General features: G+C 45.0%; 1 protein-coding gene across 4 annotated transcripts; it reads right to left on the bottom strand.

Moving 5' to 3' along the window:
* Window positions 1-389: 389 nt before the first annotated feature.
* On the bottom strand, window positions 390-18,811 carry LOC308591317 (trypsin I-P1-like). Of its 4 annotated transcripts, none has more exons than XM_081202048.1 (6): window positions 18,793-18,811; window positions 14,971-15,067; window positions 13,160-13,331; window positions 4,751-5,004; window positions 927-1,063; window positions 390-630 (listed from the first exon to the last, which is right to left on the bottom strand). In XM_081202048.1, the coding sequence occupies exons 1-6, from the start codon at window positions 18,793-18,795 to the stop codon at window positions 451-453; spliced, it is 843 nt and encodes a 280-aa protein (XP_081058174.1). In that variant the 5' UTR covers window positions 18,796-18,811; the 3' UTR covers window positions 390-450. The 4 variants fall into 4 exon arrangements, with proteins under 4 accessions (XP_081058174.1, XP_081058175.1, XP_081058177.1 ...); XM_081202049.1 differs by lacking the exon at window positions 18,793-18,811 and adding an exon at window positions 18,574-18,703; XM_081202051.1 differs by lacking the exon at window positions 18,793-18,811 and adding an exon at window positions 18,583-18,688.
* Between the last annotated feature and the right edge of the window lie 9,008 nt (window positions 18,812-27,819).

The raw sequence follows: 27,819 nt of genomic DNA, 5'->3' as shown, positions 1-27,819 counted from the left end.
TTTGTGTGATTTTCATGGCAAAGTTTTATTATAACGGCATTGTCATTTTATGCTTGTATGTTGTTCTCTGCCTTGTGCGAACTTGGTCCAGAAAGGTAGCTTAGTCGTATTAAAATAGATAAACCCTATTGCCACCCCGAGCTCATTGAGGACTGAGCATGCTCCATAAATGTGGAATGACAACTGCCTGTTGAGGGCAACACAACTGGAGCGAAGAGGGAATGGGATGAAGTGGCTAGAATCCTGAAGAGGGAGCACTCCACACACGGCAACATTTTGTTGTGGGTCCTTTTTGTACGTAAATAACCTTGAGGCACACAAAGCGCTAGGGAATCCAAGGAGAGGCAAAGCCACCCCTCCCAATGGCTGGTAGAATATGGCAATAAATCTCGGCTTTCTTATCTTTATTTTGAGATCAAGGTCCCAGGGCGGTAGCATCTCCCCATGGCACTAACAAGTGTCTGCAGCACGGTTGACTGAGTTGTTCCGTATGACGCTCTGAATCCAGTCGGTGAATCGGCAGATTTTTGTGTAGACCCCGGGCCTGCCAGACTGTGCGCAGATCTGCATCCCCCACGAGACGATGCCTTCGAGTTTCCCGTTGCACACCAGGGGCCCACCGGAGTCGCCCTGCCGAGCAGAATTATTCACATACTTATTTAGAGTATTTATATCCCAAACTCCTGAATCAAAAGATAAAGCAACGAGAAAAGGACAACAACAACAACAAGGAAAGCCAAAACTCCCTCAGCTTCTCCTCCCCAAAACGACAGGGGCCTTGGTGGGCACCAGGGGTGGAAGATGACGTTGTGCGCCATTTTGAAGGGCCCAGGTATGGACCACCTGAAACTGCTTTGAACTGGTGTTCTGGCAAACATCTTTATTATTTTGTGGGGGGTTTTGCCCAATAGGGGAAAGCTTCTCACCTGGCAGGAGTCTACGCCGCCTCCGCTCACACCAGCACACAACATGTTTTCTGTGATACCATTGGGGTATGCCTGGTTGCACTCTTCATTTGAAATTGTGTAGACCTGGGCACACTGCAGGATGTCAGGAAACTGTGCTGCAAACAAAGAACACCGATGGTTTTATGGAGGTGCTGGCGACACTGGAGAAAAAGCCACCACTTTTATCATGAGCCCCAGCCTAAGTTGACCCGTGGATCGTTTTATATTTCACTATCGACTTCCTATATGGCATTACTCGGGAATGGTAAGAAACCAAATAATCAGAGCAGTTTTGAAATCAGGGGTTAAAATCAATGCAGTTTTCAAAGATTCAGCCTTGTTTCAAGATGGCATCCAACTGTATCCAAACACAGGCAAGAACCTGCTTGATCTCAGGAGCCACTATGCTCAATGTGGTTATAATGTTTCAAGAGGCATAGTGAACAAGCAACTTTCAAAAATATAAATAAGTGTTGGTTTTGATTGTTAGTCATCGTGTTCTGTTAACTTCAAGCAAATAAATATATAGATGCAGTCCAGGAGATCTGGAGCAGTGAAACTTTGGACGTTTGGTGTAGCTGGTAGTTTAATGTTGAAGCTCCACCTACCTGTATACAGGTAAATAAACACATTGGACTGCATCCAACCAATTTCTACTTAGACTGGACCCATCAAAATTAATGAACCGAAGTTCATCATAGCCATTAATATCAGTGGGTCTACTCTGAGTAGAGGACTAACACTGAACACAACCTATTTTGCAGGACTACACAGGGCATGCTAATTTGTTCCATATATATATATATTTGCAATTTCCCTAAAAGGGAATGCTGGCATTCTCTTCTGAAGATCAGTCAGGATATTGGTTCTCTTTTTTCTTCTGCATACCTAGGGCAGATGACTGATAACGTCAAGAGCCAAAGGGTACTTGGTACCAAGATGGCGAGTTGGAGACTTTGATGACCCTCAAAAACTATAACTGAAATTGGGAAGCAAAGCAAATCAGAGCCTCACACCAAGAAGGATTTTTTGTTTTGTTTTTTGCATTGGGTAAATTTGAATCTGGATTCTTTAACAGCACTGAAATAACCCCTTCGTGACTGGAAGCACTCTGAAATATGAGAGAATGGCTATAGCAGAAGATAGGAAAGGGAAATAATTAGTGTTGTGGCTAATTGATCCATTAGTTTACTCGATGAAGAAAAAGTTTAATTTACTAAAAAAAACAAAAAACCACCCAGCATATTTTTCATTTTTAAAAACTACACATATTAATTAAAAAACCTGCGGATGACAACCACCATCTTAAAAGAGGCACCACACGTTACAGTGGTACCCCGCAAGACGAATGCCTCGCAAGATGGAAAACCCGCAAGACGAAAGGGTTTTCTGTTTTGGAGGCGCTTCGCAAGACGAATTTCCCTATGGGCTTGCATCGCAAGACGAAAGCCCATAGGGAAATGCTGGCGGTCGGGAGCAAAGACTTTCGCCCACAGCCGGCCTTCAGAAGAGGACCTCTTCTGAAGGCCGGCGGGGGGCAAAAGTCTTTGCTCCCCCCCGCCTGCCTTCCCCCCCGCCTGCCCCGGGCGATCTTAAAATGCTGGCGGGCGGGAGCGAAGCGTTCGCTGCCGACCCCCAGCATTTTAAAATCTCCAAGGGACAGCAGAGAAGTCTCTGTCCCGGGGAGATTTTAAAATGCTGGGGGTCGGGAGCGAAGCGTTAGCTGCCGACCCCCAGCATTTTAAAATCTCCCCCTGTCCCGGGGAGATTTTAAAATGCTGGGGGTCGGGAGCGAAGCGCTGCCGACCCCCAGCATTTTAAAATCTCCCCGTGTCCCGGGAAGGTTTTAAAATGCTGGGGGTCGGGAGCGAAGCGCTGCCGACCCCCAGCATTTTAAAATCTCCCCGTGTCCCGGGAAGGTTTTAAAATGCTGGGGGTCGGGAGCGAAGCGCTGCCGACCCCCAGCATTTTAAAATCTCCCCGTGTCCCGGGAAGGTTTTAAAATGCTGGGGGTCAGGAGCGAAGCGCTCCCGACCCCCAGCATTTTAAAACGCTGTTCCGAAGGGGGGGCGGGGACACCTGCCCCAGCCGCCCCACTTCGGAAAGCTGTTCCGAAGTGGGGAGGGGGGCGGGGACACCTGCCCCAGCCGCCCCACTTCGGAAAGCTGTTCCGAAGTGGGGCGGGGGGGGGGGCGGGGACACCTGCCCCAGCCGCCCCACTTCGGAAAGCTGTTCCGAAGTGGGGAGGGGGGGCGGGGACACCTGCCCCAGCCGCCCCACTTCGGAAAGCTGTTCCGAAGTGGGGCGGGGGGGCGGGGACACCTGCCCCAGCCGCCCCACTTCGGAAAGCTGTTCCGAAGTGGGGAGGGGGGGCGGGGACACCTGCCCCAGCCGCCCCACTTCGGAAAGCTGTTCCGAAGTGGGGAGGGGGGGCGGGGACACCTGCCCCAGCCGCCCCACTTCGGAAAGCTGTTCCGAAGTGGGGAGGGGGGGCGGGGACACCTGCCCCAGCCGCCCCACTTCGGAAAGCTGTTCCGAAGTGGGGAGGGGGGGGCGGGGACACCTGCCCCAGCCGCCCCACTTCGGAAAGCTGTTCCGAAGTGGGGAGGGGGGGCGGGGACACCTGCCCCAGCCGCCCCACTTCGGAAAGCTGTTCCGAAGTGGGGCGGAGGGGCGGGGACACCTGCCCCAGCCGCCCCACTTCGGAAAGCTGTTCCGAAGTGGGGCGGGGGGGCGGGGACACCTGCCCCAGCCGCCCCACTTCGGAAAGCTGTTCCGAAGTGGGGCGGGGGGGCGGGGACACCCGCCCCAGCCGCCCCACTTTGGAAAGCTGTTCCGAAGTGGGGCGGGGGGCGGGAACACCTTCTGAAGGCGGGCAGGGGGCGAAAGTCTTTGTCCCCCCTGCCTGCCTTCCCAGGGGCTTTTAAATCGCCCCGGACAGCGGAGAAGTCCTCCGCTGTCCGGGGCGATTTTAAAATGCCGCCCGCCAGAAGTCCTCCGCTGTCCCAAGGTTTTTTAAAATGCTGGGGGTGGGAAGAAAAGCCCTTGTCCCCCCCCCCAGCCTTCAGAAGAGGTCCGGGGACAGACTGTCCCCGGACCTTGTCTGAAGGCGGTTTCCCTAGGAACGCATTAATTGATTTTCAATGCATTCCTATGGGAAACCGTGCATCGCAAGACGAAAAAACCGCAAGACGAAGAGACTTGCGGAACGAATTAATTTCGTCTTGCGAGGCACCACTGTACTTTCACATAGGTTAAGAATGCCTCTTCAGCTTAAGAGGGAATCACAGAATGGGATGCCTCCTCTTTTAAGGAGGACTCCTGGAAAAGAATACTTTTTCTCTCTAGATGGAATGCATCTTGGAGGGAATGCTTCTTAAGAGACAATCGTAGGATGGAATGCTCTCAAGAGGGAATCCCCCTATTAGGAGAATACCTCTTCAGCGTCATGCATAATTTATAAAGTATGCTGCTTACTTTCGTTTTTCTACCCACATGCAAATTTCCACACATTTAATGAATCCCAGTGATTAACTGATGATTATTCTTAGAAACAAAACGAAACTGGGCGACAGACGCTGAAATACTTGGAGATCTGGGGCAGGGCGTGACAATTAGGGTGAAAATTTAAAAGTTGCGCAAAAGGCAGAGAGAAAATACGAATGAGAAATAGTGGGGAGGTATAATGCTTTGTGCAGGTGGAAAATGTGGTGATGGAGACTGCATGAGCAGGCTGCGGCCATCAACTCTACACCCACCACATCCATGCCCCTGGTATGTATATTGAAAATTATCTACTGTACATTGAGGGGTTGTCGTGGTCCCCCAGCCTGACACCTGGCACCGAGTGTTCGGCTGAACACATTGGGTAGCCAGCTGAATAGGCCTGACATATTCATTGATGAAGGCGGGATTGCTCAGTCGTATCAACATGATGTCGCTGTCATGTGTGGTGGGATTGTAGTTGGGGTGTGGGAATTTCTGTGCAGATGTGATGCACTGCTCCGAGCCCTCGTTCGCCCTGAGGCTGCGATCACCCATCCTTGTGTGGATGACCCTGCATAGGATGAGAACAGGAAGGAGAGGGGGAGGAGAAAAAGAAAAGAAAGAAAAGCCATAAGAACATAAATCTAAGAAGAGTCCTGCTAAACCATTCCAAAGACCCATCTAGACCCCCGTCCTGTCTCGCAGAGCAGCCACCTCTTGTAGACGTGGCCAGCCACGGAGCATAGCTGTCGACTTTTCCCTTTTCTTTTAAGGAATCCTATTCAGAATAAGGGAATTTCCCTTAAAAAAAGGGAAACGTTGACAGCTATGCCACAGAGAGGAGTAGGCCTGTTCTCCATGAAAATTTAAATCACAGGGCACTGAACCTCAGAGAGGAAGCATTTCAACCACAATAATGGGATAATCACTTGACCTTTCCATAACACCCCAGAATTAGAGCTGGAAGAGATCTTGGAGATAATCTAGTGTCAATTACAAAATGGCTGCCGTGCAGGTGTGTAGCATAACACAAAATGGTGGCCTCTTGCTCACAGAGAGAAACTCTTTGCACTTCTCCTCTGCTCAGAATGGGAAGAAGGGTGGGTGTCCACTCCTGGCATCTAATGAAAGGTGGGCATGTTTGGTTTAGTTCACATTAGAAAGGCAAATCTACTTGATTTGTAGTTTTTGAAACAACGCACTGAACCAAAACAGAGTCATCCCTCAAAATTCATTTTCCTCCAGATTTTGCAATACAGTTCTCCCACAAAGTAATGTGTTCAGTACCAGTGTTTCACCACCACACCTTCTCCCCCTCCTCTCCCATGGGATAGAGAAATAGACAGATTTATCTATAGGTAACACAAGCCTGGTGTGGTATTTACAGGTTTCAAATCCCAAATCAGCCATGAAGCGAAGTGTCTTCCCGCCAAACAACCTCACTGAATTGTTGTGAGGATAAAATAAAGCTCCTTGTAGGAAAGGCAGGATGTAAATTTAACAAATCAATAATAATAATAATGAATAAAGTGGAACCTCAGACTTCATTACTGAAAAACCTAATGAGAGTCACTTTTTTTTTAAAAAAAGTGAAACTATAAGGATATATTTTCCATGGGGACAGGAAGACAAGTGCTTTTTAAGGATGTTTGTTAAGTGAGAAAGTTTCTGGATCCTTCTTCCTTGGACCACTGTTGCTGTTGGGGCAGGCTCATGAGAAGTGTGTTTATAAGTTGCTTTGAGTCATTTCCATGAGTAAGGAACTTTTTTTTAAAAATTGCTCAGTTTACAAGATGATCTGCAAGATTACTGCTCTGATTACTGTTCTGTCCAGATTACCTGATGACTACATACACATGAAGTATCTGAGCACTAAATAACACTGACTCATGGAAGGCCCTCCAGTGAGGCAATAGGAGAGGAAGGTATGGCGCCAAGACTTCTTGTCTCCTTGTGGGTAACCAGCTAAAAGGCTAAAAGAATCACCCTCCCTTTGTGGTAGCGTCTTAGGAAACGATAATCCTCTTCCCTCTCCAAGGTAAACATGGTGAGGTCTTCTGTAAACCGTTTCCTGCAAGACTTGTCTTCCAAATGCTTCATCATCCTTTTTGACCAAGGTGTAGCAGAGTAGGAATGTGGTGAAGAGGAAGGGCATTTTTTTCATAGCAGGAATGATGGCATCATCTTCCTGGTTAATTGTCAGACCCTCCTCGCTCTGACGTGTATGCTCTCGCTCTCACATTTCTGCTCTTGTTTATGACAGATTAGTATAGAGGATGGCATATTCTACGGCTGTCAGCTGATCCCAATAAATCAAAGATTATGCCACGTACAGCTGTTCTTTGTATGTAGTCTCATCCATACTGTTTGAAGTGTATAAGCAAGCTTCCTGTGCCTCTATTAATTCTCCATTGTCCACATGATGTTTTCCTCCAAATCACTGCCTCCCTACACTTCCCCCTCCCTCTGCCCAGATCTCCTTATACCTTTCCCTTTTCAGAGCATCCCTGTTATGAGAAAATCTGGATTGAAGGAGGGGAAGGTATGAGAAGATAGTGATTGGAAAGAAAACGTCACGTGTGTGGGATAAATCAGCCTCATATAACCAATGTGCTTAATACATGAAGGGGTTAAGACCATAGAATAAGTTGTCCTGACAGGCTTAGCTAGGTCGCTCTCCATCACCTTGGGAGCACAGATTACCAAACTCTTTGTTCTCCCACTTTCCATCATGTGAACCTACCAGTAAGGATGTCTAAGCTGGATGTTGCAAGCTTAGACCACACAGCCTTAGTAAGCCATCTTTGTGTTTCTATACAAATAACTTAGAAACATCTACCACTTTGAAACTAGCCTAAGGTTTGCTGCCTGTCTTTTTTTGCTGCTGTGTAGACAAACTCATGAATCTGACCTTTGAAGAGTTTGTAAGTAAACAATTTTAAACTTACCAAATGTGTGATTTCTTTCTATGCTAAGGGAAGTTGGGAGCTTTAGAAGAAACATAGACGGGGATATTTTAAAAGTCTTAATAGCCTATATTTCCATGCTTTGTTTTGCCGCATGTTTTGTTATTTCAAATCTCTGCTGGGGCCCTCTCATAGAATCATAGAATCATAGAATCATAGAGTTGGAAGAGACCACAAGGGCCATCGAGTCCAACCCCCTGCAAAGCAGGAAACACCATCAGAGCACTCCTGACATATGGTTGTCAAGCCTCTGCTTAAAGACCTCCAAAGTAGGAGACTCCACCACACTCCTTGGCAGCAAATTCCAGTGTCGAACAGCTCTTACTGTCAGGAAGTTCTTCCTAATGTTTAGGTGGAATCTTCTTTCTTGTAGTTTGGCTCCATTGCTCCGTGTCCGCTTCTTTGGAGCAGCAGAAAACAACCTTTCTCCCTCCTCTATGTGACATCCTTTTATATATTTGAACATGGCTATCATATCACCCCTTAACCTCCTCTTCTCCAGGCTAAACATGCCCAGCTCCCTTAGCCGTTCCTCATAAGGCATCGTTTCCAGGCCTTTGACCATTTTGGTTGCCCTCCTCTGGACACGTTCCAGTTTGTCAGTGTCCTTCTTGAATTGTGGTGCCCAGAACTGGACACAGTACTCCAGGTGTGGTCTGACCAGAGCAGAATACAGTGGCACTATTACTTCCCTTGATCTAGATGCTATACTCCTATTGATGCAGCCCAGAATTGCATTGGCTTTTTTAGCTGCCGCGTCACACTGTTGGCTCATGTCAAGTTTGTGGTCAACCAAGACTCCTAGATCCTTTTCACATGTACTGCTCTCAAGCCAGGTGTCACCCATCTTGTATTTGTGCCTCTCATTTTTTTTGCCCAAGTGCAATACTTTACATTTCTCCCTGTTAAAATTCATTTTGTTTGTTTTTGCCCAGTTCTCTAATCTGTCAAGGTCGTTTTGAAGTGTGATCCTGTCCTCTGGGGTGTTAGCCACCCCTCCCAGTTTGGTGTCATCTGCAAATTTGATCAGGATGCCCTTGAGTCCATCATCCAAGTCGTTGATAAAGATGTTAAATAAGACCGGGCCCAAGACAGAACCCTGTGGCACCCCACTAGTCACTCTTCTCCAGGATGAAGAGGAACCATTGATGAGCACCCTTTGGGTTCGGTCAGTCAGCCAGTTACAAATCCACTGAATGGTAGCAGAGTCAAGACCGCATTTTACCAGCTTCTTTACAAGAATATCATGGGGCACCTTGTCAAATGCCTTGCTGAAATCAAGGTAGGCTATATCCACTGAGTTCCCTTCATCTACCAGGCTTGTAATTCTGTCAAAAAATGAGATCAGGTTAGTCTGACATGACTTATTTTTCAGAAATCCATGCTGACTATTGGTGATCACAGCATTCCTTTCTAGGTGCTCACAGACTGTTTGCTTAATGATCTGCTCCAGAATCTTCCCTGCTATTGATGTCAGACTGACTGGGCGGTAATTATTTGGGTCCTCTCTTTTCCCCTTTTTGAAAATAGGGACAACATTTGCCCTCCTCCAGTCTGCCGGGACTTCGCCTGTTCTCCAGGATTTCTCGAAGATGACTGCCAGTGGTTCTGAGATCACATCTGCCAGTTCTTTTAATACTCTTGGATGCAGTTCATCTGGCCCTGGTGACTTGAATACATCTAAACTAGCCAAATATTCTTGTACTGTCTCCTTAGTTATTCTGGGCTGTGTTTCCTTTGCTGAATCATTTGCTCCAAATTCTTCAGGTCGGGCATTGTTTTCTTTATCGGAGAAGACTGAGGCAAATAAGGCATTGAGGAGTTCAGCCCTTTCTGTGTCCCCTGTTTGCATTTCACCATCTTCTCCTCTGAGTGACCCCACTGTTTCTTTGTTCTTCCTTTTGCTACGAACATACCCATAAAAGCCTTTTTTGTTGCTTTTAACCTCTCTAGCAAGCCTGAGTTCATTCTGTGCTTTAGCTTTTCTGACTTTGTGTCTACACGTGCTGGCTATTTGTTTGAATTCCTCTTTGGTGGTTTCCCCCCTTTTCCATTTTTTGTACACATCCTTTTTTAATCTTAATTCAGTTAAAAGTTCTTTAGATAGCCACCCTGGCTTCTTTAGGCACCTTCCATGTTTCCGTCTCATTGGTATTGCCTGACGTTGTGCTTTTACTATCTCCCTCTTAACAAACTCCCAGCCATCATGAACTCCCTTTCCTTTTAGTATTGCTGTCCATGGGATCTCACCCAGCACTTCCCTAAGTTTTATGAAGTCGGCTTTCTTAAAGTCAAGAAATTGAGTCCTAGTATGCTTGGCTGCTCCTTTCCGCTGTATAGTAAACTTCAGAAGAGCATGATCACTCGCGCCTAATGATCCTTCCACTTCTACCCCACTAACCAGGTCATCAACATTGGTTAGGACCAGATCTAAAATGGCTGTTCCTCTTGTTGCTTCTCCCACTTTCTGGACAATGAAGTTGTCTGCAAGGCCAGTGAGGAATCTGTTTGACCTTATGCTCTTGGCTGAGTTTGACGTCCAACAAATATCCGGGTAATTGAAGTCCCCCATTACTACTATCTCCCTTCCTTTTGCATGCTTGGCCATCTGTTCCAGGAAGGCATCATCTATGTCCTCCGTTTGGCTTGGGGGTCTATAGTAAACTCCCACATGAGGTCTCTGTTATTCTTCTCTCCCTTAATTTTGACCCAAATGCTCTCACATTGGCTTTGAGGTTCTAAATCTTGGATCTCTTCACAGGTATACACATCCCTGACATATAACGCCACTCCTCCTCCTTTCTTGTCTGGTCTGTTTCTCTGAAATAGATTGTATCCCCCCATTATTACATTCCAATCGTGGGACTTATCCCACCAGGTTTCAGTGATGCCTATTATGTCATATTTAGTTTGCTGTACCAAGAGCTCAAGCTCATCTTGTTTATTTCCCATGCTTTGCGCATTAGTGTACAGACATTGAAGTCCATTAATCATTCCCCCGTGTCTCTTATTTAAGGATTTTTTCCTCCCACCACTAGGTCCGCGTGCTGTTTGCTCCATTTGGTCTATGACATTTGGATGATCATCTTCATTAATTGATAGACTCCTACCTTCAGGAGCACTGTCTCCCTCCCCCACATTAGTCAGTTTAAAGCCCTCCTGATGAGGTTTCTGAGATTTTTGGCAAAAACATTCCTCCCAACCGTTGTGAGGTGCAGCCCATCACTTGCCAGAAGTCCATCTTCAAGAAACTGCAGTCCGTGATCTAAGAATCCAAACCGTTCCTGTTTACACCATTTGCGAAGCCAGCTGTTCACTTCCACTATTTTCCCCTCTCTCCCTGGGCCACGTCGTTCAACTGGGAGGACAGACGAGATGACAATTTGTGCATTTAGTTGCTTCAATTTCCTGCCGAGAGCCTCGTAGTCTCTTTTGATCTTCTGGAGGCTATTGCTTGCAGTGTCATTGGTTCCCACATGAACCAAGAGGAAGGGGTATTTGTCAGTGGGTTTTATGATTCCTTGCAGTCGTTCAGTTACATCTTGGATCTTAGCCCCGGGGAGACAGCACACTTCCCGAGACATCTTGTCAGGCCCACAGATCACTGCTTCTGTTCCCCTCAGTAGGGAATCCCCTATCACCACTACACGCCTCCTCTTGGGTTTGGTTGGGGTTCTTCCGTGAGCTGTCCGTTCCAAGGTCGCCTGCACATTCCCTGAGGACTGACTTTGCTGCTCGTCTTCATATACCTGATCGACTGTAATGAGGGAGAGATCCTCAAATGGAGTCTGCTCTTCGTCTTCCATGCTAGGGGAGAGGACCTCAAAGCGATTGTGTATTTCTAAACAATCAGAGTGAACCCTGGGCCTCCTACTTCTTTGAGTCACGTTTCTCCATATATCTGGCTCCTGTGTGGATGAACTAGCCTCCTTCTCAGGGGAGTCCCCTGTCTCCTCCTTGGTGGGGACGGTGTGCTCTGTTGCTTCCAAGAAGAACTCCAGCTCTCTAATTCTTTGGAGCGTAGCTACACGTTCCTCCAGTTGCTGGACTTTGTCTTTTAAAAGGGCAATCAACATGCAATTGCTGCAGGTGAAGCTGCCTGCAACCTTTGGCAAGATGGCAAACATTGCGCAGGAATCGCAGGCGACTGCAGCTAATCCCCTGCCTCGACAGAAACCCTGCCCCCTCTGACCTTTACACAGGGAAAACAGCTAATCAGCCACAAGAAACACACACACACAAGAAAACCCTTTTTGCTCCTTCTTCAACTGCTGCCCTACAAACTCAAAGATTACTTGCCCCAAACCTGGATCTAGGCATCCAGGGAATTCTCCTTTCTATTTTACCAACAACAACCTAACAGTATGAACAATTAATAGTTACAGGAAGCTACTATCCACATTAAATAACAGAATGGAATATATATATATGTGTGTGTGTGTGTATATATATATATATATATATATATATATATATATATACATATATATATGTGTGTGTGTGTGTGTGTGTGCATGCACACCCTGGCTACATTGTAGCCAACACCTTTTGTATTTTAACAAGCCTACTCAGGCATATAATTTAGTCATCTATGTTTCTCATAGTCATCTTTGTTTTTACTTGTTTTATTGTGTGCATACTTTGTTGTTGTTTTTTTTACACTTTTCTTAGAGAGTTTTGCCATTAAGCGGCCTATAAATCTTTTTATACATTGTTATGAGTTTAGGCGATTTAGAGGGTTAGTCTGGATGGAACAGTGGATCCCCTATCAAACCTTCAATCTTGTACCTGGTTGGGGGACGGGGGTGGTCTTGTCACCTCACCCATTGTACCAGAAAGAAGGTCTATTTACTTCAATAGAACTTAATTCCAGGCATATAGGATAACAGCAGCCACATTTAATCTAATTTTAATAGGCTGAGGTGTAAAAAAAAGAAGAAGCAAAACAATGCGGCTCCCTCTCTCTCCTCTTCATAGCATCCAGAAGCCACCAATTAAACATGATTTCCTTTTAATTCAAAGCAGAATACTATACTTAAGAGCTTTTGTTTAAGCCAGGATATTAAACTGTGGTTTAATATCCCATCTTGTTGCATAGTTTCTCGGTTTGGGCAACACAGGAAACCATGGTTTGATTGGATATTTTCAACATTTCATTGAAGGGTTCCTAAGGCATGGCCATCCAAATGCAGCCAAGATCTGAGACCACTGGAGTGTCACACGCACCTAAAAACCAATAAAAATTTTATAAAAAAATAAAATAAAAACCATTTTCCTTCCCACTCACTCGTCTGAGATTAAAGCCCTGATAGTCCCACCGTTCCATTTTACAACCACAAGATGGCTTCTGGAGCAATACCTACTGTGTTTGTGTATGTATAGGAAACTGATAGTGGGAAAAGGTCATCCAAGATCCCCTTGGATAATTATTTTTTGGGGGTGGGTGGGTTAGATTTTGTGTATTTACAGGATTGTCTACCTGCAAACTTCCTAGACATCTCAGGTCGCAGTCTGATACCTATTCAATAATAAGAACAGGAGAACATTGTGGGCTGAGTTGTATGGTACCGCAGTAGGAGGGGCAATTAAGAGGGTTGTGGAGTGAAGGAAATGGACAGAAAGCTCCCCTGTAAGATACACCTTCCATTTCTGCAACAATGGCTACAATGCAACATTAAAACCGCTCAAGAGATGCTAATAACCCCAAAGCCCTTCCCACCTTGCCCTTCACCCAGGATCAGCAATCTTGAATTTCCTTACCCCTGTTGGTTACAGTGAGCAGCGGTAAGAACCCAGTACTTGTCTATCAGAACGCCTCCGCACAGAATATCTGGCCCATTTCTCTTGCTATTGGAGAGGACAACCTGGTAGCGCTGTTCGCCTAGGGTGCAGTCTTGGCCCCCGATGATCCGCGACTCATCCTGCGCAGCAACTGCAGAGGAAAACCAGCTAAGGTGAGAGATAGCTTCCACCATACCTAGCGATGTCACATTGGCTAAGCGGCAAGGATCCCAGGCACCAGCCCAGCTTGGTTAAAAGAGAGAGGAACCTCTTTCAGCCTGAGGTCTGCATTCCCCCATGGGCAGCCTTCCATGTATGCCATTATGCTGCTGGTGGTTGGGGCCAAAGGTGAAAGTGGGTGGAGTTACAGATGCAACTCTGTGTTTTGTGTAGAGGGCAATTTTTCCAGCCTTGCAAAAGTCAGCTGTTTCTGCACTTCCCTCTACGCATGCTTCTCTTCATCTGGGCAAGCAAGGACACAACCAGGTCAGCCGAAAGCCCTCCTCCAGGAGCAGGGTTAGCGAGAGGGACATGACTTGTAGAAAGTCCCAGGGCTTGGATATACCACACTGAGTCACCAGGTTTGACGTCCCTGATCCCCAACCCAGATGAATGTATAGAAATCCTATGGCAGTGCTTCAGAATCTATTTATCTATTACATTTATGGAACACCGCCTTCATAACCATAAAGGCTCATCCACACGCCCGTTTTGCCTCATGTTTGCTAAGCACAGATATGCACCTTAAAGCTCAAAGTCCAACTACTTTTATTTTTTGCAACACTGTTTTCCCTGGGAAAACCTGCTCCTTAAAGCTGAATTGGAACTAACAGCAATTTGGTCTGATTCAGCTGTAAACAGCGGATTTTCACGGGGGAAACACTGGGGCAAAAGAAAAAAGTGCTCAAACCTGTGCCTAGAAATGCGGCAGAAAATGAAGTCTGGATGAGCCCCGCGTTTGCTCAGCCCAGATACTGAGGCCTTCCTCTGAGGACTTTCTGGTGGTTCCCTCACTGCGAGAAGCAAAGTTACAGGGAACCAGGCAGAGGGCCTTCTTGGTTGTGGCACCCGCCCTGTGAAATGCCCTCTCATCTGATGTTAAGGAGATGAGTAATTACATAACATTTAGAAGACATCTGAAAGCAGCCCTGTATAGGGAGGTTTTTAATGTTTTATCATGTTTTTACTATTCTGCTGGGAGCTGCCCAGAGTGGCTGGGGTATTAATCATCATCATTTGGGTTGATGACAAAACACAATGCAACGTTTACATGATAACACCCTCCAAAAACAATTATTTTTTAAAAACTCTAAACAGCTAAAGCCAATGCAAGCACAGCAATTAAGAACAAATTTGAAGCAAATGACAGGAATAATTAAGTGCAAAGGTATAAAATAGGGATGAGGAACTGGCCACCCTCCAGGTGTTGATGAACTACAACTCCCATCATTCCCAGTCATTAACTAGGCTGGGGCTGATGGGAGTTGGAGTCCAGCAGCCTTTAGAAGGTTGTAAAAGCACTAAAAGTGATGTGGGAGAGAACTTGGGAGAACAAAAAGGTCTTCTTTTCCTGGTGCCTGAAAAAACAAGCAAACGATAATGCATGCCAGGTAAGAAGGACAAAGGAGGGTACTCTACAGAGGGGCACCAGCGGCGGTGCTTTGCTGCAGAAAGCATGCCATTTTCCTATCTCCTCAGGACCATTTTTGGAAATATGAAGGAAGGACATGCACTCACCCCTGATCTTCAAGCCATACTTTCAGCCGTATGCCCAGGTGATACTTCCCTACCTGTAAGAGTCAGCAGAAGAACCACCATCGCCAGAAGCCTCATGGCCCTGCAGGGAGTAGATGCCACCTGCATGTGTCTGTCTTCTTGTTGGCGGTGCTGTTGGATCGAAAGCAGTTTATTGTCACCGAATTCATCACCCTTAAATCCAAGCTGGCCCCACCTTCCTTGACATTGTCTAGAAGCAGAAGGATCCAGTTATGTGGGTTCTGCACCCGCCCACACAACCAGCCTGCTGATGCTCAGCCCCTGGGATCAGGAGGAAGGAAACTCTTGACTGCGACCCTTGGTCCTGGCATGGTTCTTACTATGCCAGTCTGAGCTGGCTCCTCCAGCAGAGACTGAGGTTAAGGTGATTTTGCCATGCTTCCGAATGGCGAGCTGAATGATTCTAGCAACTTCTGGGCCCCCATGACTTTGCAGCTGTCTTGGCTTAAATGCAAAAGAACGTCAACACTACCAGCTAAACACAGTCTGATCTACAACCCAGCTAAATTGAATTGCTTGCATTATATCTGAATTCTTTGGCTTCAATCCAGTTATCTTATCATCACTGTGCTCCAGAGCAAGGCACTAATTACAAAGTGTGAGCATCAATTCACACATCTGAATTTGGAGAGAAAGAAGGGACAGAGGCAGGGGGCCTTTAAAGACCACCCTAATAGCTTTCCCCATTGCTGCTACTGAAGTAGCACTACTGCCCTCAGTGGGGTGTTGTGTTAATGGCCCTGCACCCCCATCCCAACTTAATGCAAAGGAGTAGGACTAGCCTTCTGCCAGAAGTGTGTCAAAGTTTCTTTCCGACTGGGAGAGACGTGTTCCACTGCTAAAAACAAGAAGCAATGCACAGCATTTGGAGGGTAAAAAACAGGAAAGACCCGCACCCCATACATGAAGCCACAACCTGGCAGAAAAGCTAGTTGGGTCTGGGTCTGAACAATGCCTTGATGGGCAACCTCCTGGGAAACACATCTATGCTTTGCTGGGTTTCATAACGGAAGAAATGTAGGATGCAGAAGCGTCAGCGTCTCAAAAACATTGTGGGGGCCTGACATGATGTCCTGATGTCACGTGCATGACATCACACAATGTCCTGAGGTGCAAAGCTAGGGTGTGTGGAACTGAACGTGGTGGCAGCGAGGCCCCAGTGACTGGCTATCTCCATCCTTCCGCTCTTCCTGATGTGCAAGGAAAAGACGGAAGAAGCTGCCCCCAGCCAGCGGTGGCAGCAGCAGGAGGAGGAGGAGCCACCGACTATTGAGCCAAACCACATCTGGCTCTGTGTTTGTCCTCTGAACAATGAGACCCCCTAGCCACCAAAGAAAGAAAGAAAGAAAGAAAGAAAGAAAGAAAGAAAGAAAGAAAGAAAGAAAGAAAGAAAGATTGGAAGGGAACACTTGCAAACCCTGACAACATTTTTTTTAATCACTCTTTCTCAGCAGATGAATTAAAGCTTACAGGGCAGGACATCTAAGGACTGTAGTCACTGCAGCCCTACTCAAGAGTAGACCCAAGGGAAATGAATGAGACCAAGTTCATTAACACCAGCAGGTCTGCTCTGAGTAGGACTAGCTTTGAATACCAGCCTAAGATCCCCACACCATGGAAGCGTTTGTGGGGCCCCTTGAGTGAAGGCTGATGAGTCAAACACGATTTCCAGAAAGGCCCACAAAGAAAGGAAAGGAAGAAGACATTAAATACAAACAGGGAAAGCTCTGAGCAAGGGGTCAGGATCGTGGGTGGGTTGAGGTCAGTCTTATAAATATCAAAATGCTGGAAGCAGAAAAGAGGATACAATTCCAAAGCAAAGATGAAATGAGATGAGATGAGATCCCTTCTCTTTTCAAAAATACATTTTGCCCCTCCCTGTGAAAAATGGGGGGGGGAGCATTTCCCCATGAAAAATTTTGGGAGGTGATTTGCCACTTCTGCAGTGGACAGGAAGCTGTTGGGAGAGCCTGGCACCGCTTTCCACTGACCACAAACCCCAAAATGCCTTGGGAGCGACACAAAGCGATGCAACATGCTATAACTCCCCAGATATCCCATGAAGTGCCTCTGGAAAGTGGCTGCAAAGAGAACTTCCCTCAGTTTTGAGTGGCAAAGGCTATTTCTTTAAATTATATCTATTTATATCCTGCCTGGTACTTGAGGCAGTTTACAAATAAAAGAAAAACAGCTAAAAATATGGGGTGGGGGAACAATTATTTTATTTTTAAAAATGAAGCATATCTATTAAAAAAGCATGCAGATATATACAATAAAGACAGCACAGAACCAGCTCTTTCATGAAAAGCAGTCCATTCTCAAAAGCCTGTTGAAATAAGGTCTTCACCTGCCAGTGGAAGGACAACAAGGAGGGAGACAGTCTGACTTATCTAGGGTGGGAATTCCCAAGTTTGAGCGCAGCTACCGAGAAAGCCACTTCCCGCGTCCCTTCCAGTCATACCTGAGAGGGCGTCAGGACTGAGAGAAGAGACTCCCCTGAATATCTCAAAATCCAAGCAGGTTTAACATGAGGGAATCAACGGCTTGTGGGATTAATTAGGCCCTCCAAGGCGTTCTGGCCATGCCATGCCTATCTGCCTACACCTAACTATAAATCTGAAAGTTAAAAAAACAACAAGGGGAAATATCCTAAGATTAAGTATAGTAAGAAACAACCTCCTCCTCAATATTTCAGATACATCTCTCCCCCCTCATCCACCACAACTTTTCAGAAGAGTTTCGTCTCCCGCCCTGACAAATGGTTGAAAAAAAAATTGGGGGACGTTTTTGTCACAGCTATATTCCAAATATATCATTTGAAATTGCAGTAAAGGGATATGTCAAATCTTTTGGCAGAAATCCATAAAAAATGCTGATTTTGTTTTATTTGTCAGAGATGCACTTCCATCGATGCAGCAGCCTTGATTATACAAATAGCAGAAATATGCATTTGAAAGTCCTGCATTATCTCTAACTATCAGGTTGGCCTTTCCTGACTGCTCTACCCTCTTTTAAGCGAAAAGCAAGATTTTATATACAGTAAGACTGCACCTTACGCAGGTGTTACCTTCCAGGCATTGCACCTAAAGCCAAAATCGCTTACGGTCAAAGCCCATTGGGTTCAAAGTCATTTTTCCTAGAACCCTGCCCCCTTCCAATCTCCCTGCCTTTTTCACCATGTGTGTAAAGTTAAATGCACACAAGTTGCCATCTTACAGTGTGTGTGTGTGTGTGTGTGTTTGGGATTATTCCAAGCGATAATTCATTTCTCAGTGTGAAATTACAGCAAATGTTTTGAATGCTTGAATTTCTCAAACAGTATTATTCTCTCTAAGCCGCAGAGTTTTTCTTTTTGTAGAACAGGGGATGGAATCCAAGAGGGAAAATGTCCCTGAACCCACTTTTGTTGCACTATGCCCCCTCCAGATAGCAATAATGATATGGTGGCATTGGGGAAGCATCTCAGAATAAAGAATAAAAGCAGAATAAGCCCACTACTAATGCACGACGGTTGTGTCAAGAACATGTCGCAAAATACACCCGCAAGAAAGCACTGGCCTGGACAGGCCCCTCAACCATTCGCCTTGCTGCCTTTGGGTTTTCCCCCAACTCCTCACCTCACTCACACAAAGGCATAGTCACCTGCAGGTCGGAGGAAAGAAGCCCTTGCAGCCGCAGAGATTCCGCAGTAAGAAGATGCGTCTGCGGTTGCTGCCGCTGCTGCCTGGGCTATGAGTCAAATGTGCCTTATCTGCCCATCTTCCCTTGATCAATCGCCCTGTGTTTATCCACCACACATGTTTAGACAAGGAGGGCAACTCCCTTGGGCTTCTTACCATGCGCAACTATCAGAGCAATCCTGCTCCTTCTGTTTTGTGTACTGGGATCTCCAAAGCACCTGCAACCGTTGTCAGGCTCCTTTTCTAGCACTGCTTGGAATCAGGCCACCCGGAGAGAAAGATCTCCAAAAAAGGTCTGCCTCCAGTTCACAATTTGTTCCACCCTTTGCGCAGTATATATAGTTGCCCACATCTCCCTGCTGTGATGCTATCCTGCCCTGCCAAACACTTTCTTCTCCTCCTGGTCCTGATGATACAGAAGAGCTAAGGTGACCATCACAGAAGCCACCACCTTCGTTATTATGGGGAGGTTGGTTTTTTTTATAAAAAAATCTAGGCATCTGAAGGCATCTAACATGATGACCGTTGTAACATCTCGTGGTTATGTGAATTCCATAAGCAACCGGAGCACAGCAGGAAACAATGGAGGCTAGCTTGCCTTGACAGTCACACAAATGTTTCCTGCTGATGCTGTAGAAAGGTGTTTAGGAAGCTGATGCGAGTTCTAATCTGTTTTTCAGTCCATTGGTTTTTTAACTTTCTTAAAGTCTCAGATAACTGCTATTAATTTTTCTTATTGGTAGTTTTTTTTTTAAAAAAAAACCTTTTTTGTAAACCGCTTTGAGGTTATTTTGCAATCAAGCAGTGTATAAATTTTATGAAACAGATAAAAAGATAAATACATATTTTAGTGGGGAAATAGAAAGAAGAGCCGGGATACGGGTGTTTTCAGTTGTTAGGTGGCGTATAACATCTGCATGAGAATGACAATCTTTCCCCTGGATGAACCATGCAGCACATAGTATGCAGCCCACAGCTGTGCACAAAGTGTTATGTGGGCTGTGGGAATTTATCTCAGTACATCTGACAAAAATCCAGCAAGGTAAGGCAGTATTATTTTCCTCTCCCTGTCTGTAAATCTAGTTTGCCTTCTCAGATTGCACACGCATTTCTGCATGCCATGGCTAATGTATTTATTTGTTTGAAAGATTTATCTCCTGCAGATTCTACATCCCTGTGCTAGCATAATAAAATTATCCTCAACTGGGGACGGGCAAGTCTGCCCATTTTGATTTCTCTCGGTTTCTCATTCTTCTAATCTTAAATTCAGTTCTCCACACTTCCACACCTGTGTTGTATATATATATATATATATATAGAGAGAGAGAGAGAGAGAGAGAGAGAGTGTCCCCACCAGCATTTTGGGCCAGTCACTGTCTCTCATCTAGGGATGGGGGAGAAATTCAGTTCAGTTCACATTCAAAGATGAATCTGCTTAATTTGTACTTCCTGGAGCAACATGCAAACCAAAGCACAGTCATCCTTTGAAATTCACGTTTTTCCAAATTTTGCAATGCACTTCTCCAGCCAAGAAAAGTGTTACGAAAATGCATATACTGTACTAGGGTAAATTTAACAATGCATATATCAGTGAAAATAACATGGAAAATATATTAGGCGGAATTGCTTGTAAAAAAAAGTGTGTACAGTAGGAGGAATACACTAAATAATGCTATCGAATTTTCTTGAGAAGGTTTTTTTTACAGAGTTCACTGACCAGTTTTTACAGAGTTCACTGACCAGTTTGGAGAACTGTACTTATGATTGCAAAAAAAAAAGAAACCGAGAGAAACCAAAACTGATAGATAATGCATTTGACAGGTTGGAGTGGGAGATAAAAGGGGAGAGGGAAGTACCATGTATATAATGAAGAAAAAAGTGACAAGTGGGGTGCCGCAGGGTTCTGTCCTGGGTCCATTGTTGTTCAACATCTTTATAAATGACTTGGATGAAGGAATTGAGGGGATGCTCATCAAATTTGCAGATGACACCCAACTGGGAGGGGTAGCTAATGCCTCAGAAGAGAGAATCAGAATTCAAAATGATCTTAACAGATTGGAGAACTGGGCGCCAGCTAACAAAATGAATGTCAATTGGGACAAATGTAAGATTCTGTACTTAGGTAGGAAGAACCAGATGCACAAATATAGGATGGGGGACACCTGGCTTACTAGCAGTTCATGTGAAAAGGATCTAGGGGTCTTGGTGGACCACAAGCTTCACATGAGGCAACAGTGTGATGCAGCAGCAAAAAAAGTGCTTCAAGTGCATCTAGGCTGCATCAACAGAAGTATAGTGTCCAGATCAAGGGAAATAATAGTCCCACTCTCTTCTGCCTTAGACCATGCTTGGAATACTGTGTCCAGTTCTGGGCACCACAATTTAAAAAGGATGTTGACAAGCTGGAAAGTGTGCAGAGGTTGATGATCAAGGGTCTGGAAACTAAGCCTTATGGTTGAAGGAACTGTGTATGTTTAGCCTGGAAAAGAGGAGACTGAGAGGGGATATGATAGCCATCTTCAAATATCTTAAGGGCTGTCACATGGAGGAGGGAGCATGTTTGTTTTCTCCTGCTCCAGAGCATAGGACTCAAACCAGTGGCTTCGAGTTGCAAGAAAGGAGATTCTGACTAAACATTCGGAAAAACTTTCTGACATTAAGAGCTGTTCAGCAGTGAGAGGTGGTGGACTATCCTTCTTTGGAGATTTTTTAACAGAGGTTGGATGGCCATCTGTCATGGATGCTTTAGCTGAGATTCCTGCATTGCAGGGGGTTGGACTAGATGACCGTTGGGGTCCCTTGCAACTCTAAGATTCTATGTTCTAATATTATGCTGCAAGGTGTACTACAGCATGACGCTTGATTCTTTTAAATGTACTATAATATAATACATGTATTTTCCTTACATATAATCTTGAATATAATTAGTCAAAAAAGTTTTTGAAGTGCAGCAGCAGGGATCATTCACTTTGTAACCTGGCCATCCTCGTGACTTTTTTCAGGCCTGATTTCCACTTTGCAATTGCAGTGCCTGCTTATCCAGTATGGACACGCCTAGAACTACTGAGGCATTTTAGGGCTCCTGTGCCTTTCATTAGAAGCTTCCTCCATCTCCAATTGCCTCAATGTGTCTGTGAATTACTGATGAAGAGTGCCTTCATGAATTGCACGCCCTGTGGAATTGCACTTCATGAATTGCACACCCTGTGGAATGCCCTCCCCTCAAATGTCAAGGAAATAAACAACTGTTTGATTTTTAGACAACCTCTGAAGGCAGCCCTGTATAGGGAAGCTTTTAATGTTTGATAGGGAAGCTTTTAATGTTTGAATGGCTGGGGAAACCCTGTCAGATGGACAGCATGTTGTTGTTGTTGTTGTTGTTGTTGTTACGTGATTAATGAGTTTCTGTGCTCTGCAGAAGGCTTAATTACCCATTTCCTTTTACTGTGAAGTAGCACTATTGCAGCAAAGCAGTACCTCGGCAGGGCTTCAAAGTCTCTACTGTGGAAACAATTAAAAGGAAATGTGTTTCAAAGGATATCAATTGGAATAGGGAAAAGCCTATTATGGGTAGCATTGATTGACTAGTGCATGTGACAATCACCAATATGCTTCACCCACCTCCCAGTCTCCAGAGTTCTTTTGCAGCTGTTTTTATGGCAACTGTTCATGAGGCTATTCTTCAATACAGTAAAGGAAAAATATAAACCTAGATATGCTGCTTAAGTCGTGGCAGGGGGCTTAGATGTGCTGCTTAAAGAGGGGAAACCTGTATGGCTGAATTAGCATCCAAACTGCTGTGTGAAAAGAATCAAGACAAGTTGCAAAGGATGTCTCACATAATGGTGAAGAACCCACTATAATCACATTCATGCTATACATTTAAACAACACTGCTTTCCCCAAGGAATAATGGGAGCTGTAGTTTGCCACTCGCATAGATACCATTCCCAGCACCTTGTTAAACTACACTTCCCATAATTCTTTGGGGGAAGCCATGTGCTTTAAACTTGCTTTAAATGTATGGCAAGGATGGGAATGCTCTGTTTCTCTCCAGGATTGTGCAAAAGAGCAAATTTCTGAATCGGCTGGATGTGCTAGTACACTTGAGCTGAAACAACCAAAAAAATGCAGCAACCACAAAAAGCTAATCTAATCATATTAACAAAGGCCAATAAACTATATTTTAATATAGGAATAATCCTTATACAAAAACCCCCCGCAATTACTTGGATTTAATTGCATGCTTGCATTGTGGATTATGTTATTAAAGACTGTTGGTTAGATTAGATTAAATCAACCCTTTTGCAATTATTGCACTACTTCTGGGCCCTGCATCATAAAATAACACAAAGACAAGTTGTTTCGGAGCATAAACTGACATCAGGATCTTGAGAGTTGAGGAAGCAGCTCAAGATGAGTAATGATCAGGCAAAAATCAGTAGTACTCTCAGGTGTGTGAGAAGCAGCACTGGCTGGCAGAGTCTAGCTGCCATTTTAATTTCCCACAGTGCCCCTCTTTCCCACAAGGAGCGATGCTACACCAGGGGCATTGTGGGAAATAAAAACGGCAGCTGAAGTCAACCACCCAGTGTAGCTCAGAATGTCAGGCCAGACTTTTTCATGTGGGAGCTGAGCAGACATCAAGCCAGTATTTGCAATAGGGTGGTGACTCAGGGCTCGCCCTCCCTACAGCAGCATCACTGTTACTTACCTGGAAAGTAGGTGGTGGCCTGGCACTGAGGATGGAATTGCATAGTTGGACTGGTAGCAATGCTGCACTGCTGCATCTGTGCAGCCTTGAGGTCAATGTCACCTTGCCCTGCCTCCAAACTGTCCAGGTAAACAGCAGTGACACAGCTGTTGGGAGAGCAGCTCTGCAGCATTGCCCTACCACACTGGCCGTTCCTATCGATACTTTAGCATATCTACCACATGTACAGTGCCAGATTTACGTATAAGCTAAACAAGCTATAGCTTAGGGCCACACTCTCTTGTTGTTGTTGTTGTTTAGTCGTGTCCGACTCTTCGTGACCCCATGGACCAGAGCACGCCAGGCCCTCCTGTCTTCCACTGCCTCCCACAGTTTGGTCAAACTCATGCTGGTAGCTTTGAGAACACTGTCCAACCATCTCGTTCCCTTCTCCTTGTGCCACACTCTCTTGTGGGGCCCCCAAAAAATTTAAAGGGAAAAAACCCCTGGATGTACATTTCCAAAATATAAGATAAAAACAAATGAAATAAAACCTACATACAGCAACAGTGTTTTGTGTTGTGTAGGCTCCTATGATGTAAGTAATGGGCCCCACCTGCTAGCCTGCTCCCTAAAATATCACTGGTTTGCTCATTTCTATATATAGGGTGCCTACATTCTGCATAGCCTTTGCATTCTGCATGGACTTCTCAACAATTACTTTGACAAAATACCTATTAGGTCCATAAATTACCATATAGCATATATTCAACACAAAAAACAGTGAGAATTTGTTGTTGAAAAAGGACACCCGGACCTATAAAGGGCCCCATTACCTTCAGCAGCTTAGGGCCTCATCAAACCTGAATCCGGCCCTGCAGATGTGACTTTATGGTTAGTACACAGTTTGGATTTTATGCTGAAAATAAATAAACACACGGATCTGAAAGCTCTATCTGAAGATACATGCGGGGTGATACACTAAATGGTGGCAGGGAAGTGTATTTTTTAAATGTAAGATTTCCAGATTTTTGCTTCATGACAAGGAACTTTTACACACGCCTGCACTACAAAGGCATCTGTTTTCGGGTGTGTGGGGAGTTAATAGGGTTGCCATATTTCAAAAAAGTAATATTCCTGACACCAGCAAAGTTGTTGAGCTTTTTTGGAACAAACCCAAATTGCAGAGGGGGAAACCTGCAAACTAGAGATTTTAAACTTTTGGAGCTGTTTCTGCTGCTTTTTGCATAACTCCAGGTTTTCCCCTGACATTTTGCCGCTTTGGCAAAATCTGCCCCCCCCCCCCCATGTCACTTTTACACCCGGAAACCAGGAAGTGTCAGGAATTTTCCAGATGTACAGCAAGCCTAGTTTTAAGATCCGTAACTATATTTATCTTTCAGAGGAAATTTAGTCAAACTGAAAGAGAGTTTGTAATGCACGTCCACGATGCTGAGTACAGCGAAATCTGGATTTCACAAAGCCAGGAAATTAATTGAAGAATTTAAATTATGAGACACTCCTGCCCTGTTACCTAAACTCTTTCCCCATTCATCACTTAGCCAGAGTGCAAATTAACCGATTCAACCCCTCACAATTCTCAAGCAACCACCATAACTCCTCCACCCCATGTTGTTAGAATGACAGGGTGATCCACACCCTACTTGAAACTAAAGTACTTGGATTTCAGCAAATTCATCCCGCTTGACGTCAGTGAGAGGAAAGGAGCTTCAAAACAAGTGCCAGTTTAGCTGGGTTCGATTATATATACCTGCTTGCTATTGTGTACCCTGCATAATTTATTCTCCTGGCAACCTATGTGAATCGGAGGCCACATCAGATTTAATTCAGATTGCAAATGGTGTTCGTTGTCATGAATTAATCCAGGTAGCACTGGGAGCTGTGATTTGGAGCTAGATGTTTTTGGGTTAGACATGACTACAGTCCCCAAAATTCCTGGGGAAAGCTAGGGCATTTAAAATAAATAAATAAATACAATCGTGATTCAAATAAATGTAACAAAAACCCAATGGGTTGCTTGTTGTTGTTTAAAAAAAATTAAAAGCAGCCTCCAGTGGCAATGATTTTGAGCAAAGTGGCAGGCAAGGCAGCTCACCCTTTTCTTACTGGCTATTTTCCAGTTAAAATTTTAAGCTTGTTTTAAGAACAGTTGTGGGCTTTCAGGTGTGTATTTGCTAGAGGTGTGCACCAGCCACAACATTTGCCTTGGATCTGATTCTGTGTTGTTGAGAAGCAACCTGTTCTGATTTGTATCTGCCATGCATCTTTCTGATTGGATTCTGATTTGTTATGCAGGTCCAAATCAGATCTCTGAAATTCTCCCCGTTGACTATAATCGGGAACCTAAAAACAGCTGTTACATTTTTATTTTTGCAGAAGCAGATAAAATTTGCAGGCAAAGAAGAAGAAGAAGAAGAAGAAGAAGAAGAGGAGGAGGAGGAGGAGAAGTGGAAAGAAAACAAATTGCTTGAAGTACTGATTTTTAAGAAAGTGATTGGAAAGGATGCCAGTAGTTTGCCGCCCCGCTTTTCCAGGCAGAAGAAAAATGATCATGGGGTGGGGGTGGGGGGAAGGACTCTTATTTACAGCAACATCCCTCCCTCAAATTGCTGTGGAGTACCCTGGGAAAATAATTCATTGAGATTAAAAGCTAGGCCTATCTGTCCAAACAAAATATTCCTTCTGTTCTCTCCCCCCACAAGCTCAGTCAGCCTGGTTCTGCTTTTTAAAAATACAGTTGTCATTTTACTTTAAATGGCAAAATGCTGCGTTTTTTAGCAGGGGGTACTCAAGTCCACAGAGTCACAGGAATTTAGGGAGTCCCTGATCTAACTCAAGACATCCTGTTAGTGCTACCGTCACCAAAATCACCCCCATTTCCCTTGTACTCAGACCAATGCACACCTCTAGTATTTTCCTTGGCAAATAGGAACCTGCAATCTGACAAGGGGGAATAGGAAAGTGTTTGAAGTTGGGCCAGTTAAAGATCCCTCTTCACTGAGCTTCCACAGCTTCCTAAGGTTTATTATTATTTATTTCATTTTATTTTATTAAATGGGACTTCTGTTACATTTGCATTAGATTCTGAATCTCAGGGTTGCGGGTTCAAGCCCCATCTTGGGCAAAAGATTCCTGTATTGCAGGGGGTTGGACAAGATGACCCTTGTGGTCCTTTCCAACTCTCCAATTTCATGATTCTATGATTTGCACGCCTCGTATTAGGTTGTCCCAAAGACATTTTGACCCTGGGCGTTCCCCCCTTACAGCACTCTGAAACGGACTTGGAGCCGCCGTCACTAATTTTCTCTTTGCTCTCACTGAGTTCCATTTTGGCAGTCTAAAGAAAGGATGTTGTCAGTGCCCCTGATGGAAGCTGCATGAATTTCCTGGCATGTTAATCATGCTCCGTTCAAGTGGGACATTTAAGAGCGTTGCGGAGGTGGCAAGCTATCTCTTCATTCATTTGCATTTGATAAGGGCAGCGAATCCAGTTCCAGCGCAAGCATTTTTGTGGTTCTGAGTCACTCATGAAACGTCCCGGTGAGCAGGGTGTGTGTCGAAAATGGACCCCCTCACCATGTTGCAACCATTTGCTCTTGTGAATCACGCTACGCCCACAAGGGCATCGAGGGGTCATCGTAATGAACTCATCCTTCCTGTACATTGGTGTGGCTCGATAATGTCAAACGCTGGACTTAAGGATCTTAGGGGAAGCCCCCTTCTTCATATGTTACTGGTCATTGCTTCCAAATGTTTCAAGCCAGCTGTGCTACATTGGGGGTTCCTCCTGCTGTTCAGTGGGAGCCTGGGCTTGTTTTCCCCAAACCGTATCCCTGATGACACCCCGACTCCCACAAGTGTAAAAAAAAGAAAGAAGAAGAAGGGTTTGTAGAGGCCGTGTGGGCGTAGTATTATAAGCCGGTAGCTGCCAGGAAAGTGTTGCAATGGAAGCTGCACAAAGGCCTTGCTTGGAGATGTTCTAATAACAGGGTGGCAAGTACCTTGGTTCTAATTCTCTCAACCCAGCTTCGCCCATTGGAGTCATCTGAATCACAGAGACCTGCCTGCAGGCAGAATGTGGAAGGTGCAGCATCCCTGCAAACACAGCCCCAGCACCGTAGGTGATGTGTTTCAGCAAGATATCGGCGTTGTCACCCGCATTCCTGGTATCAGCCTATCTACCTATATCTATTTATATAATATAGCTATGAGTTGTGGGGTTGGCATATATAAGTAAGTGCAATGCTGTTTCTCTAGAAAAAGAGACTAGCAATGCACCTCCTATGCTCAAACCTGTATTTTTATAAACAAACACATTGGGTAAGTTTTTATCAGTGTAAACCCACTGAAATGAATTAGCCTAATTTAGGCATGCTCAGTAATTGCAATAGACCTAGTCTGAGAAGGACTATCCTTAGTGGGTACAACCCAAGTATTATAAAATGCTATAAGCCTCCAGTGTCAATTTCA

Source organism: Podarcis bocagei (assembly GCF_964188305.1).
Source record: "Podarcis bocagei genome assembly, chromosome: 7".
NCBI classification, from domain to species: Eukaryota; Metazoa; Chordata; class Lepidosauria; order Squamata; family Lacertidae; genus Podarcis; species Podarcis bocagei.
The sequence above is the reverse complement of the archived record's forward strand: the minus strand, read 5'-3'. Positions and strand labels throughout refer to the sequence as shown.